We start from the raw sequence: 15,314 nt of genomic DNA, 5'->3' as shown, positions 1-15,314 counted from the left end.
CTGAGGAGTGACCTTATAGAGGTTTACAAAATTATGAGGGGCATAGATAGGGTAAATAGACAAAGTCTTTTCCCTGAGGTCGGGGAGTCCAGAACTAGAGGGCATAGGTTTAGGGTGAGAGGGGAAAGATATAAAAGAGACCTAAGGGGTAACGTTTTCACAGAGGGTGGTACGAGTATGGAATGAGCTGCCAGAGGAAGTGGTGGAGGCTGGTACAATTGTAACATTTAAGAGGCATTTGGATGGATACATGAATAGGAAGGGTTTGGAGGGATATGGGCTGGGTGCTGACAGATGGGACGAGACCGCATTGGAATATCTGGTCGGCATGGACGGGTTAGACCAAAGGGTCTGTTTCCATGCTGTACATCTCTGTGACTCTATGACTCAATGTGCATTTCACCAGCTTCCTCATTTCCCCTCCCTCTATATTATCCCAGTCCTGAGCCTCCAACTCGGCACCGCCCTCTTGACCTGTTTATCACTTTTCCCATCTATCCGTTCCACCCACCTCTCCGATCTATCACCTTCTCCTCCACCTTCATCTACCTATCGTATTCTCAGCTACCTTCCTCCCAACCTCACTCCCATCCCAACAATCTCTCAGCCCCCCCCACAATCCTCATTCCTGATGAAGGGCTTATGCTTGAAACGTCGATTCTTCTGCTCCTCGGATGCTGCCTGACCTGTTGTGCTTTTCCAGCACCACATACTCAACTCTGATGTCCAGCATCTGCAATCCCCACTTTTTCCACAGTGAATGAAGGCAAGCATCCCTTATGACTTCACTACCTTGTCTACCTGTGCTGACACCTTCAGGGCTCTATGGACATGTACACCAAGATCCCTTTATTCCTCAACCTTCCTTGGATCCTATGGGCTCTTTGGACCAACCTTCCATTGGAACCTTCTCAAAAACCTTAATGAAGTCCATGTAAACTACATCAATTGCACTATCCTCATCAATATTTTTAGTCACCTTTTCAAAAAACTCAATTAAATTAGACAGGATCACCTCCTAACAAATCTGTGCTAACTATCCCTGCTTAATTTCCAAGTGTCTCTCAGAAATTTTTCCAATAATGTCCCTGCCATTGATGTCAAACTAACTGACCTGTAATTACCTGGCTACTCCCTGTTACCCTCTTGAATAAATAAATGACATAAGCCATCCTCCAGTTTTCTGGCACTTCACCAGTAGCCAGCAAAGTATTAAATATCTCTGCCAGGCACCAGCAATCTCCTCCCTTGTCTTCCTTAGCAGCCTGGGATACATTGCCCTGAGGATTTATGCACCTTTATGCCCACTAAAACACATACCATCTCTACCTATAATCTTAACATGTTCTTGAACCTCACCGTCCCAAAAGAAATCCCTGGCTACAATGCCTTTCACCTCTGTGAATACAAATAAGAAATATTAAGATTTCATTCACGTCCTCTGACTCCACGTAAACGTTGCCCCTTTGGTCTCTAATAAGTCCCATTCTTTCCTCTTACTCATGAAAAGCCTTGGGATTTTCCTTAATCCTATATGCCAAAGATATTTTGTGGCCCGTCTTTGCCCTTCTAATTTCTTTTTTAAGCAACCCTAAACTTTCTATAATTTTGAAGGGCCTCCCCTATTTTTTAATGAGCTGTACATGATATATGTTTCCTTCTTTTTCTTTACCAAACTCTCAATATCCCTTGACATCCAGATTTCCCTGGATGTTCTGCCCTTCCCCTTCAATCTTAGAGGAACACAGTACTACTTTTAAAAGATTTCCACTTTACAAATGTAGACCTACCTGCAAGTAGCTACTCCAAGTTTATGTTTGCCAGATCCTTAAATTAGCCTTGCCCAATTTAGGAATTTAACTTCTGCACAATCCTTATCTCTTTTTATAATGCTTGTAGAGTTATGGTCACTATTTCCAAAATGCTCACCCACTTAAACTTTAACCACTTGACTGGCTTCATTCCCTGGGATTAGGTCAAACACTGCCCCGTCTCTAGTAGGACTATCTATGTACTGGCACAAAAAGCTCTCCTGGATGAACTTTAAAAATTCCACTCAACCCCTTTCACACTAAAGCAATCCGAGTTAATGTTAGCAAAATTAAGATCTTCTACGAGTATAGTGGAGGAAATGGCTTGTGGTATTAGCACTTGACCATTAATCCAAAGAGCCAGGTAATGTTCTGGAGGACCTGGGTTTAAATCCTGCCATGGCAGATGGTGGAATTTGGATTGAATAAAAATCTGGAGTTAAGAGTCTAATGCTATTTTGTGAAGGAAACTGTTGTCTTTACCTTTGTCTGGACTACATGTGACTCCAGACCCACAGCAATGTGGTTGATGCTTAAAATACCCTCTGTGCAAAGATGGGCAACAAATGCTGGCCTAGCATGAATAAGAAAAAAACTATAACCCTTTTTCTCTCACATTTTAACGTGATTTTCCTATATATTTGCTCCTCTATCTGCCTTCAGAGACAGTATTATCCCAGCTTTTCTCAGGTCTACTCAGATGCCATCATTTGAAGGTCCTTGTAGGACATCCTCCCTCATTACTGCAGTGATAGTTGCCTTTATCAGTGATGCAAGCCTCCCTCCCACATTATGCCTGAAAGTTCTATACCCTAGAATGTTGAGCTGCCAATTTCTCCAGTCATGTCTCAGTGAGTGCAATAATATCATATTCTCACGTGCTGATCAACACTCTAAGTTCATCTTCTCCTTAGCAGTCAAGCTCCTCGTATTAAAATAGTGACACTTTAGTTTTCCAGAGTTGTCATGAGCATTCTCATGCCCATGTCCTCTCTGGCTACTGGACTGACCTAGCATTCCTTCAATATCTGATTGGACCTTGTTCCTGATTTTATATCTACTCAGTGCCTCATTGCCCTGCCAAATTGGTATAACACCTCTCCAATAGAACATTCTGTCAAGCCTATCAATTTCAGATTTAAAATTAATAATTCATTAATAATTGCTATTTACAGGAGGAGGTTGCAGATTTTTACCACCTTTTGTGTGAAAAGCTTACTAACTTCACTCCTGGATCTAACCTTTGAACTGCAAAACAGCCACTGGACACTTCTGGAAATAAATGTGGGCCTTTTCTCAATCATTTCCCCTGAATATATTGAAAAGTTACATCAAGACCCCTTATAGCTCCTAACTTCCAGAGATACCAAACATTTACTCATGGACTCTCTTCTTGTGGTGTTGGTTCTTGGTATATAAGATTTGGGCTTAGCAACCACAATATAAAACTTGCTAATGTCACTTAAGTTAGGGTTTTAGTGAACAGCAAACCACACAGAAAAATATATCAGAAAGCCATGTGGATACAGAACTGGCTTGAAGGTAGAAGACAGAGGGTGGTAGTGGAGGGTTGCTTTTCAGATTGGAAGCCTGTGATCACTGGTGTGCCACAGGGATCATTGTTGGGTCCACTGCTTTTTGTCATTTATATAAGTGATTTGGATGTAAACGTAGGAGGTATACTTACTAAGTTTTCAGATGACACCAAAATTGGAGGTGTAGTGGACAACGAAGAAGGTTACCTCAGAATATAATGGGATGTTGATCAGATGGGCCCATGAGCTGAGAAGTGGCAGATGAAACTTAATTTAGGTAAATGTGAGGTGCTGTATTTTGGAAAGGCAAATCAGAGCAAGACTTACACACTTAATAGTAGGGTCCTGGGGAGTGTTGCTGAACAAAGAAACCTTGAAGTGCAGGTTCATAGTTTCTTGAAACTGGAGTCGCAGGTAGATAGGATAGTGAAGAAGGTGTTTGGTATACTTTCTTTTATTGGTCAGAGCATTGAGTGTAGGAGTTGTGAGGTCATGTTGCGGCTGTTGGACATTGGTTAGGCCACTTTTGGAATATTGTGTGCAATTCTGGCCTCCCTTCTATCAGAAGGATGTTGTGAAACTTGAATGGGTTCAGAAAAGGTCTACAAGGATGTTGCCAGGGTTGGAAGGTTTGAGCTATAGAGAGAGGCTGTATAGGCTGGGGCTGTTTTCCCTGGAGTGTCAGAAGCTGAGGGTGTGACCTTATAGAGATCTATAAAATCATGAGGGGCATGGATAGGGTAAATAGACAAGGTCATTTTCCTGGGTTGAAGGAGTCGAGAACTGGAGGGATTGATTAGGGTGAGAGGGGAAAGATTTAAAAGGGACCTAAGGGCAGCGTTTTCATGCAGAGGGTGGTGCGTGTATGGAATGAGCTGCCAGAGGAAGTGGTGGAAGCTGGTACAATTACAACATTTAAAAGGCATTTGGATGGGTATATGAATAGGAAGGGTTTAGAGGGATATGGGCCAAGTGCTGGCAAATGGGACTAGATTAGGTTAGGATATCTGGACGGCATGGACAAGTAGGACCAAAGGGTCTGTGTCTATGTTGTATATCTCTATGATTCTAAGGATTGATATCCAGCAGCTTTTACTCCAAAATTTTCATCCAGAGGACAGAGAAAGGTTAGTAATTACAGTTTCAAATCAGAATGATGTATAGCTTGTAGGGGAACTTGCAGGTGACAATGTTCTGATATGTTTGTTCTTTTCGGTGGTAGAGATCGTGGGTTTGGAAGGTTTAGTGAGTGCACTGCTGATACAATAGGAAAACAAAATCCATACATACCAGGCTAGTTTCTCTGCGTGGTGGTGGTTTCTGTCTTAAGTTTGGGGAACCTGTGGGAAAAAATACCAAATTGTGATTACCAAGCAGTCTGAGGCATTAGTGGGCATCACTGTTCATTATTGTCCTTAAATTAAATAGTTTGTTGGGGCCACTTCATTGGGATAATTAAGAGTCAACCATCATGGTTAATTTATCAAAACACGTACACCAGATTTCCTTCCTTAAAAGGCATTAGTGAACCAGATGAATTTTTAAAAAAAATAATTCACAAGTTACATGGTCACCATTAGACTTAATTCCAGATTTTTCTAAACGAATTCAAATTTCATCTTATTGCTGTGGTAGGATTTGAACCTTCCGATCCAGACAATGGGTGTAGTTCTCAGGATTATTAGATCAGTTATATTACCACTACGTCATTGGCTAAACCTTTGTCAAGCAATATACTTGTATTTCAGCATTAGTTGGAACACCGAGTAGAAATTATGTATATTCATGCATGTTCAGAAATATTACTGAGTGTTGTACATTATATCACGTCTGCACTCAAGATATGGGTAGGGTATGGGGATATTTAAGTGACTGCTGGGCATGCACATGGATAGCAGTGAGTTGAGGGGTGCATAGGGTAAGTTACTATATTTTACATTAGGATTAAATCTCGGCACAACATCATGGGCCAAAGGGCCTGTTCTGTGCTGTACCTTTCTATGTTCTATGTTTAATGTTAGCTGGTTCCACTACAGCCTGAGAAGGAGCTAGAATCCACTGTTCTCCCATCAAGAGCATCTGGGACCAGGGAAATAAATTAAGCGCATTTCACTTGAAGTTCCATGAACATATGACTTAGAAATTGATTGTGATATTAAATAGCCTCTGCAGACTCTAAAATGGTAGGCAGAATTAACATGCCCAATCTGAGCTAGAAGTTTAATTTATGTCACATTGGTAAAGACCAAAACAAAAATTGGCCTAAAATGTCCACATCTATGTACAGGCAAAGCAGATGTTTAATGTATGTTCACGTCCCAGCATGAGATTGGTTTTCAGACCGACATGCAACTGAATTTACCATTCCAAAAGAGATTGTTAGATTTCCACCAAAGTAGGTCAGTTTTAGAACTATACTTCTATGAGGTATCAATGCTCTGCATTATTGTAGCAAGGCTTCCTGACTTCTATACTCTACCCCATAGCAATAAAAGCCAATATTCCATTTGCCTTCTTAACTACTTCCTGTGGCTTCATGCTAACTTTGTGCGATCCATATACAAGAGCACCTAGATCCCTCTGCATTCTGTTGTATCATTTCTTTTATATAATATTCTGTCATTTTATTCTTCTTGTCAAAGTGAACAACCTCATATTTCCCTACATTATACTTTATCTGTCAAAATCTTGCCCACTAACATGATCCATCTATATCCCTTTGCAAACATTTTGTATCCGCCTTAACTTTTCTACTATCTTCATAGAGAGTCATAGAGATTTACAGCATGGAAACAGATGCATCTATATCCCTTCAGTCCAACCCGTCCATGCCGACCTGATATCCCAACCCAATCTAGTCCCACCTGCCAGCATCCAGCCCATAACCCTCCAAACCCTTCCTTCATGAATAAACTTTGTTATAATACACAGGCCCTTCATCCAGGTCATTAGTATAGACTACAAATAGGTGTGGCCTCAACAATGATCCCTGGAGCACATTTCTAGTTATAGTTTGCCAACCAGAAATGTCCCGTTTATCCCAACTCTCCTGCTTCCAGTATCAATGCTAATATATCAATCCCAACACCCGGAGTTCATTTTGTACAGCAACCTTTCATTTGGCAACTTAACTGACTGCCTTTTGACATTATATCTACATCACTTTAGGAATGCACTGCTGACAGTCGTAGTACATCAGATAACAGGGATATTTAAGCAACTCTTGGATAAGACATGAAAGATAGTACAATGAAGGGTATGTAGGTTAGTTTGACCATAAGAATAGGATAAAATGCAGGCACAACATCATGGGTCAAAGGGCCTGTACTGTGCTCTACTGTTTGATGTTCTATGTCCTGAGAAGGGACAAGTGTTGAATTTTGAATCATTTGAGCAAAGGTACTAAACCCATACAAACTAACAAACGTAAAATGTAACACAAAACATGGAGTCAATGTAAACATCCACTTGCTCCATCCTTGTAAAAGAATCCTGTCAAACATACTGCATCTGTCCCTTTTTGTAACATACCTTTTTTTTCCACATTGGAAAACAATGCTAACAAGCAGACGGCTCCTGATAAGTCATATCCAAATAGTGAAATGGGAGGTAATGCTGTGATAACTAATAGTCTGGTACAGAGGTAAATGTTTTATTGTAAAGTGATAAAGTGATGGATGGGCTTAAGGTGGAAAGAAGTAAGGCACTGGATAGGAAGAGGTCAGCTTACAGGTTAGTAAAATAAGATCTGTACTTTAAGGTCCAATGCTATTGCACTCACAGAATTTTTCAGCCTGCTGCATTTTCCCTGTTCATCAGCTTAATTTAGTCTAAAACTACTAAATCAGATGACGGCTTATTTCTGTACATCGTATTCCATCTTACATGCTCATACCCAATTTATCTTGTTTTGTTTTGTCAGATAGCTTAGATGCGTCATGTTATGTTCGGTCTAATGTTCAGTATTTAGTGTTCCTATAAAAGACATGCTCATGATATCATCATTACTTCACAGCATGTGATCTGTGGACATAAAGATCTAATAATACAGCTTAGCTCAGATCATTTGAAGCACGACACTCTATGGAAGCATAATCCTTTATTGTAAATACTGCCGTAACACTAGCCTAGATATGATATGCTTGATATGAGAAATGTAATGTTGACATATATTAGTTGAAATAAATGTCTGCTGGATTCTTCAATACTACGGTATGCATGCACAGTTCCTTATGTTACAAGAGTCAACAGGAATTCACCAAAGCTTTTGAGATAGCACCATCTAGAAGGTCATGAGAAGCAAATATATGAAGATTCCACTAGCTGAAAATTAACATCCAAGCCACTCACATCCAGACTTAGAAATATATCGTTATTCCCTCAGTATCACTGGATCAAAATCTTGGAACTTTCTTCTTGAAGACATTAAGAATATGCCTACAGCACATGTACTGCAGCAGTTCAAGAAAGAGCTTCTCAACACATTCTAAAGGATAACTAGGGGCAGTGATAAATTTCGGCTCAGCCAACAACATTCATATCCCATGAATGAATAGAAAAAAAAAATTACTGCATCAGCTAAAAACACCCTTCTGGAAACAAGCTCATACCACGACAGCAGCATCGATGATCTACAAAATAATTCAATCTCTTGATGGTAGATATTTGGGAAACTAATCGAAGATCAACTAGACAATAGCTTTGGACAACAGAGAATTTGGATGAAGAGAAAGCTAATTACCCTTAAACAGCATCTCTTTCCACGAGTGCAGAGTGTTGTGTAGATCTATGCATAGGGCATTAACCACCAAATATGCAAAACTAGTTATTTTTGATTATAATGCAAGTTCTTTCAGACAAATACATTTCTAAGGCTCTCTACAATTAAAAATAAAATAAGTTGCTGAGACACAGACATCCTAGTCACTTTGGTTCCTTGCATTTGATATATAAGTAATAAACTCTTGAAGAACATAGCTCTACCCTCTTTATTGCTAAGGAAGCAGCAGTTTTAATCTATATTGCTACATGTCAAAGAGCACTTTTAATTTATATGGCTTAAAGGTACAGAAAACATTTTTAAGGTTGAATCATGGATAGCATATTTAAAGATTGGAGAACCGCATTGAAAATATTGGACATGTACGTATACTGGTGACGAAGGAGCAGTGCTTCGAAAGCTTGTGATTTTAATAAATCTGCTGGACTATAACTTGGTATTGGGTGACTTCTGACGTTTGTTAGTCAACTGGTCTTTAAAGATTCCCACATTTCAGAGTTGATTTACCCTCAAACAGCTGCTCCAATCTACATTCCTCAGTTCCTACCCAATAAATGCTAGTTAGCCTTCCCTCAATTTAGTACTTTCATTCAGGGACTACTCTTACCCTTATCCAAAAGTAACTTAAAACTTACAGAATATAGTCACTGTTCCTGAAATACGCCTTCCACTAAAATTTGATCACTGACTAGGCTCAGTCCCCAATACCAGTTCGAATACGGCATCTTCCTTTGTTGGACAATTTACAAATTGCCTCAAAAAATCCTTCACACTTTTCTGTAATCTTCTGGATAGGCCTGTAATACATCTCAAGTAATTGTGCCATTCCTATCCCTAAGCTTTACTGATATGGTCTTGCTGGAAGAGCCCTCCAAGGTGTCCTCCCTCAATACAGCTGTGACATTCTCCCTAATCAATAACAAAACTCTCCTACCACTTTTACACTCCCCCCTATCTCACCTGAAACATCTAAGACCTGGAAGGTTACATTGCCAGTCTTGCCTCTCTTTAAACCAATGGAAATAAAAATTGGCTGCACCCAGAAATGGGCACAGTGCTTTTTTCTGACTGAGGGAGCAGTTTGTCGGCAGTGTGAGGTCCTTCAAGAGGCAATTGCATTAATCAGGCACTTACACAATACAGGTAAAAGACACCTGTAATTATAAAATCCTGCATGTGAACCGTACGCAATGACCAACTCTGTTGAATACAAATCATGGCCATAAGCAATCATGATCATGTCACTGGTCATTACAAATTGATCATACTCATCTTTGTGAAGCACAAGTAATCTCCAGCGACCTTTCTGTGTCACCTGAAAGACAATCCAAGGTCTTATAGGTACACAGAGCTATGTATTTACGAGTGTACTGATATGCGATACTGCCTTTCTTCACTGATATTGGGGGTGGCGGGGATGGCAGTTGGAGAGAGACTGCTTCAATTAGGGTGGCACGGTGGCTCAGTGGTTAGCACTGTTGCCTCACAACGCCAGGGACCCAGGTTCGATTCCTGCCTTGGGTGACCATCTGTGTGGAGTTTGCACATTCTCCCCGTGTCTGTGTAGGTTTCCTCCGGGTGCTACGGTTTCCCTCAAGAATCCAAAGATGTACAGGTCAGGTGAATTGGCCATCCTAAATTGCCCATAGTGTTAGGTGCATTAGTCAGGGGTAAAGATAGGGTAGGGCAATGGGTCTGGGTGGGTTACTCTTCAGAGGGTCGATGTGGACTTGTTGGGCTGAAGGGCCTGTTTCCATAATGTAGAGATTCTAATATTATCCTCTCGTACTTATAATTTACTGCTATATTTGTGTTCATGTCTAATACCACATATATCAGAATAAGGTCCATTATGTCAAAGGTCCAAGTAGGTTCATTGTGACTGTAACCAATTGATCCAGCCACAGCAGGTATCACTGTCATTGCAGCCACAGTACAATGAAGGCACAGAGAAATTGAGAAGAAAGAAATGTGTCAGAAAACTCAGGACCAATAGCATCTGTCATGGCTACTGAACACCTCCATATGAAGAAATATGAAGAAATGACGGAATGTTCCCAAAGGATGTGGATCAGGTACAGAGGCTGAGAGTCTTTCATTCTGAATGCCATTTCCTCCAAGCAAATACCATTTTCTCCAGCTGTACATTGAAAAGGACACCATTCCAGAAATGTGTCAGCTGTTGGACCAAGACCTATGATTTCAAATGGTGAGTGGCCATCCTATCACAATGTTAAGGTCACAGCAGCACTAAGATTTTATAGAATTGATTCCAAGGCTCCACTGAGAACCTGTGTGGGATCTCAATACTCAACCCATAATTGTATCAAAGTTGTTACCATTGCAATGTCTGCAAAATCACATTGTTTAATCTTGTTTCCATATGACTAACTGAACAAAAAATGATCTATGAAGCTAGTTTCATTTTTGGATCTGACTTGTCCAGTGGTATCATCAACTGGATCATAACACCACCTATTTTAAAACTGTAGGGTGAAGATCATCAGATCCAGTGATCTGTAGATATCTAGGTCTTATTCATTTCTCCAGTACTTTTCCTTTAATATTATTGTTAAGTTCCTCATTTTCATCAAACAGTGGGTTGCTATTACTGCTGAATTGTTTTGTGTCTTCTATCATAAAGACAGATATGCTGCATAAAGTATTTGTTTAATGTCTGTTTTATTTTCTTATTTACCATTCTAATATTCCTAATAGTCATTACCTCTAAGTGACTCATATTTATTTTTGATAATCTCTTCCTTTTTACCTACCTTAGGAAGCTTTTACAATTTCTTTTAAGTTTCTTGCCAATATACTCTCATATTCTCTTTATCAAATAATTAATTGATTACCTTTAGCTGAATTCTCCCTATCCTCAGGTTTACTGTATTTTCCTTTTTGCAACATTAGGAACATCCTCCATTAATATGATATTGTTGTTAACATTTGTTGTGGGTACATGGGTCCATTAAAGGTAAAGTCAGGAAAATTTACTATATGGAATTGCAAAATCGCAGAAAAGTTAAATGATTACGTTGTTCCTGTTTTCACTGAGGAAGATACAAGCAACCTCCCAGGACTAGAGCTCCAGGAGGCAAGGGAGAATGAGGGGTTAGTGGAAATGAGTATGTATAAGAAGATCATACTGAAGAGATTAATGGTGCTGAAAGGTGATACATTCCCAGGACCTGATATTCAACATCAAGAGTGTTGAAAGGGGTGGCTGTAGAGATAGTTGACGCATTGGTAATTATCTTCCAGAATTCAATGGATTTTGGAATGCAGATTAGAAGCTTGCAAATGTCACCAGAAAATTGAGGCATGGTTTGGAAAATTTCTTTTCATTGGACAGTCCCATCATCCCAGGAACAAGTCTGATGAGCCTCAGTTGTATTCCCTCTCTAGCATGAATATCCTTTCTGTGGTAAGGTGACCAAAACTGCACACTCCAGGTGCAGTCTAACCAAATTTCTCTGCAGTTGAAGTTAAGAAGGGAGCAAGAGAAAAAAACAGCGAACTGCTGACCTGTCAGCCTCACACAATAGCAGGGAAAATGCTAGAATCTATCATAAAGGGCATGGTAAATGGATATTTGGATAAATATGATCTGATCGGGTGTAGTCAGTGTAGAATTATGAATGGAAAATTATATTCGACAATTTGTTGGAGTTTTTTTAAACTAACAAAATTGATAAAAGGAAATTGATAAAGGGGAGTTATATTTGGACTTTCAGAAGGCTTTTGATTCTCACAGGAAGTTGGCTAGTAAAATTAAAGTACATGGTACAGGTGGAAACATACTGACATGGACTAATGATTAGCTAAGAGGCAGAAAGCACAAAGTAGGAATAAGTGAATCATTCTCAAATTGGTAGATTGTGTTTCATGGAACACCATAAGGATGAGTACTTGGAGTCTCAGCTGTTCATAACATACATCAATGATTTGGAGTTGAGAACCAAATTTAATATTTCCAAATTTGCAGATAATGCAAAGGAAGTAGGAACGTGTGTTGCAAGGAAAATGTAAAACATTTCCAGAAGGATTTGGACAGGCTTTGTATTTGGGTAACAATGTGACAGATGGAATATAATGTGGAAAGTGTGAGTTTATACACGTTGGTAGAAGAACAGATATGGAGAGCATCTCTTAAATAGTATGAGGTTGGAAAATATAGATGTGCAAAGGGGCCTTGGTGTGCTTGTCAATACCTGACTGAAGGCTAATATCTAGCTGCAGCAGGCTGTTAGGAAGATTAATACAATGTTAGCCTTTATTGTAAGAGGACTTGAATAAAGTAATGAAGTCATGCTTCAACTGCAGAGAAATTTGGTTAGACTGCACCTGGAGTGTGCAGTTTTGCTCACCTTACCACAGAAAGGATATTCTTGCTAGAGAGGGAATACAGACTTGTTCCTGGGATGATGGGACTGTCCAATGAAAAGAAATTTTCCAAACCACGCCTCAATTTTCTGGAGTACTGAAGAATGAGAAGTGATCTCACTGAAACCTACAAATTTACTAAATTGATTGATGGGGTAGATGCAGCTAAAATGTTTCCCCTGGCTGAGAAGGAGGTGGCATAAGTTCTAATTAAAGGGGATACGATTTATGACCAAGATTAGGAGAATTATTTTTTGCTTGGAGAATACTTGGGATTCTTTATCCCAAAAGGCTGTGGAAATGCAGTAGTTAAAAGGAGAGGGTGATAAATTTCTGACTATCAATTGTGTGCAGTTAAGGGGATAATGTAGGTAAAAGGCACTGAGGCCATGATCATGTTGAATTGTAAAACAGGCTCAATGGGCTGAATGGCCTACAATTTCCTATGTTCTTATTTATTATCTACAATTGATCCATTTTCCCCAGGTGTATTTTGTTCTTTAAGGCAAGCACTTTATTTGTTGCAAATAATGAATTAATTCTTTAAATATTTGTGATTGCTTATTTATTGTCATTTAATCTAGTTTCCAAACCACTTTCACTAACTGACCTCAAATAGAACCAGAAGTAGACCTTAAGGAATCTGGTTTGCCATTCAATACTTTAAAAGCTAATCCTCACACCACATTCTCACTCATTTCACAGAATCCTTGATTCCTGAGGTAGAAAATATATTTCCCAAGGCCTGAAAGGTATCTAATGACAGATTCCATAGCTGTTGAGGATATAAAATTCCAAAAATTCACAATTCTTTTAATGAAGAAATTGCAAATCTCAGTCCAAAATGATTAAACCCTTTCCTGAAACTATGACCCTGCACTTTAGATTCCTTGAACTAGTCGAAGCAATCCTTCAGCATCCATACCCTCCAGTTCTTTCAGATTCATGCGCATTTCAACTAGGTTGCCTCTCATTCTTCTAAATGCCAAAGAATATATACATAATTTGTTCAGTCTTTCCTCATAAGAAAACCCCCTCATCACAATTCAAGAATTTTTTAAAAAATGTGGAGACCAAACTGCACAATGTGCACCAGATGTGGTTTCATCTGGTGAGATTAAAAGGATATGACAGGGTTATGCTATCAGATAAGTGAGGAGTATAGGGTGACAGCGGCAAGGTGATAGGTGCGTCAGAGTTAGAGCATTTGTGGGTGAGGTTTCAATATGACATAGGGACATGTAAGGTTTTGTTTTCTTCCTTTATCACCTTCCAAGTCACTCATTAGATTATATAACCTCAGGGCATTTCCCACTCTCCTGCAATAATGCTACAAAAATTACATTTACAATCTTAAAACAGGATTTAAATATCCTAAAGCCTCTTTGAAACATTTGGAGAGAAGGTAAGTGTACAACACGATTGAGTGTGGGGGTCAGGGTGACAGATGGTGTGAGCAGAATCGGGTAAGGGGAGGGGTATAGAGTGACAGGTATGGGAGAGATAAGGTGGCAAAGTTATCGTCTCAATGAAATCTATAGACCCTACTCAAAATTTCACTTCTCTCTAATTTTCTATCAATAATAGTTAGAGTAAGCTCAGTAGACTGTGAAAGGAGTTCAGCAGCAAAGGTAGTTGAGGGACAATGGCAGATCTTTAAGAAAATTATTCATGGCTCTTAACAAATACATATCCCAGTGAGTAACAGCATGATATGAAGGGGTAAAAAACAACCATAAATAACCAGGCAAGTTAAGGGTGAAAAATCATACAATGTGGCAAGGATTTATGCTAAGCCAGAGGATTGGGAACGTTTTAAAGATCAACAAAACATAATGAAAAAATAATAAAGGAGGAGAATATAAAATGTGAGGATAAACTTGCAAGTAATATCAAGACTGACAGCAAGAGCTTCTTTAAATAAATAAGAAGGAAAAGAGAGACCAAAGACAACATAAACCCTTCAGAGAACCAGGAAATGGCAGAGGAGCTGAATAAATATTTTGCCTCAGTCTTCACTGTCCAAGATATTAATAGCATTCCAAAAAGAACACAACAACTATCACTGGACAAAAAGTGCTAGGCACACTAATGGGGCCAAAGACTGATAAGTCCTCTGGACCTGATGGGATGCACCCTAGGATATTAAAGGAGGTAGCTACAGAGATGGTGGATGCACTGGTAGTAATCTTCCAGGAATCCTTAGATTCTGAGAAAGTCCAATAAGTTTAGAAAACTGCCAATGTAACACTTTTATGCAAAAGGTGTATGAGATAGAGGATTGGCTAATCAATAGAAAACAGAGCTGGGTTAAATGGGCATTTACAGGATGGCAAACTGTAACTATCAGAATACGACAGGGATCTATTATTTACAAATACATTAATTAGTTGGATGAGTAAAGTGAATGCATAATAGCCAAGCTTGCAGATGACACAATAATAAGTGGGAAGGCAAGTAGTAAGGATGACATAAACAGCCTGTAGAGAAACATAAACAGGCTAAATGAGTGGGCAAAAACTTGGGCAGATAGAATACAATGTGGGAAATCTGTGGAGCTGAATATTATTCAAATGGAGAAAGCTACAGTGTAGAAGAATTTGGGAGTCCACTTGCATTAATGACAAAAAAAACCATACAAGTTTATAGATAATAGGGAAGGCAAATAGAATGTTGATCTTAATGGGAATGAGGTTAAAAATCTAAGGAAATCTAAGTTAAATTATACAAGGCACTAGACAGACCACATCTGGAATACTGTGAACAGTTATGTTCACCTTTTATCTAAGGAAAGATATACTG

The 15,314-nt window shown here is 39.2% G+C and overlaps 1 protein-coding gene across 2 annotated transcripts in view; it reads right to left on the bottom strand.

Annotated features, from left to right (window-relative positions):
* The window catches only part of sh3pxd2aa (SH3 and PX domains 2Aa), a 309,383-nt gene that overhangs the window by 16,888 nt on the left and 277,181 nt on the right, over positions 1-15,314 (bottom strand). For both annotated transcript variants that reach the window (XM_072557306.1, XM_072557307.1), the window contains one exon: positions 4,637-4,686. In XM_072557306.1, the coding sequence (XP_072413407.1) occupies positions 4,637-4,686 (50 nt within the window). The remainder of the gene's footprint in view (positions 1-4,636; positions 4,687-15,314) is intronic.

Source organism: Chiloscyllium punctatum, chromosome 38, assembly GCF_047496795.1.
Source record: "Chiloscyllium punctatum isolate Juve2018m chromosome 38, sChiPun1.3, whole genome shotgun sequence".
Classification (NCBI taxonomy): Eukaryota; Metazoa; Chordata; class Chondrichthyes; order Orectolobiformes; family Hemiscylliidae; genus Chiloscyllium; species Chiloscyllium punctatum.
This window is presented reverse-complemented; position numbering and strand designations above follow the sequence as displayed.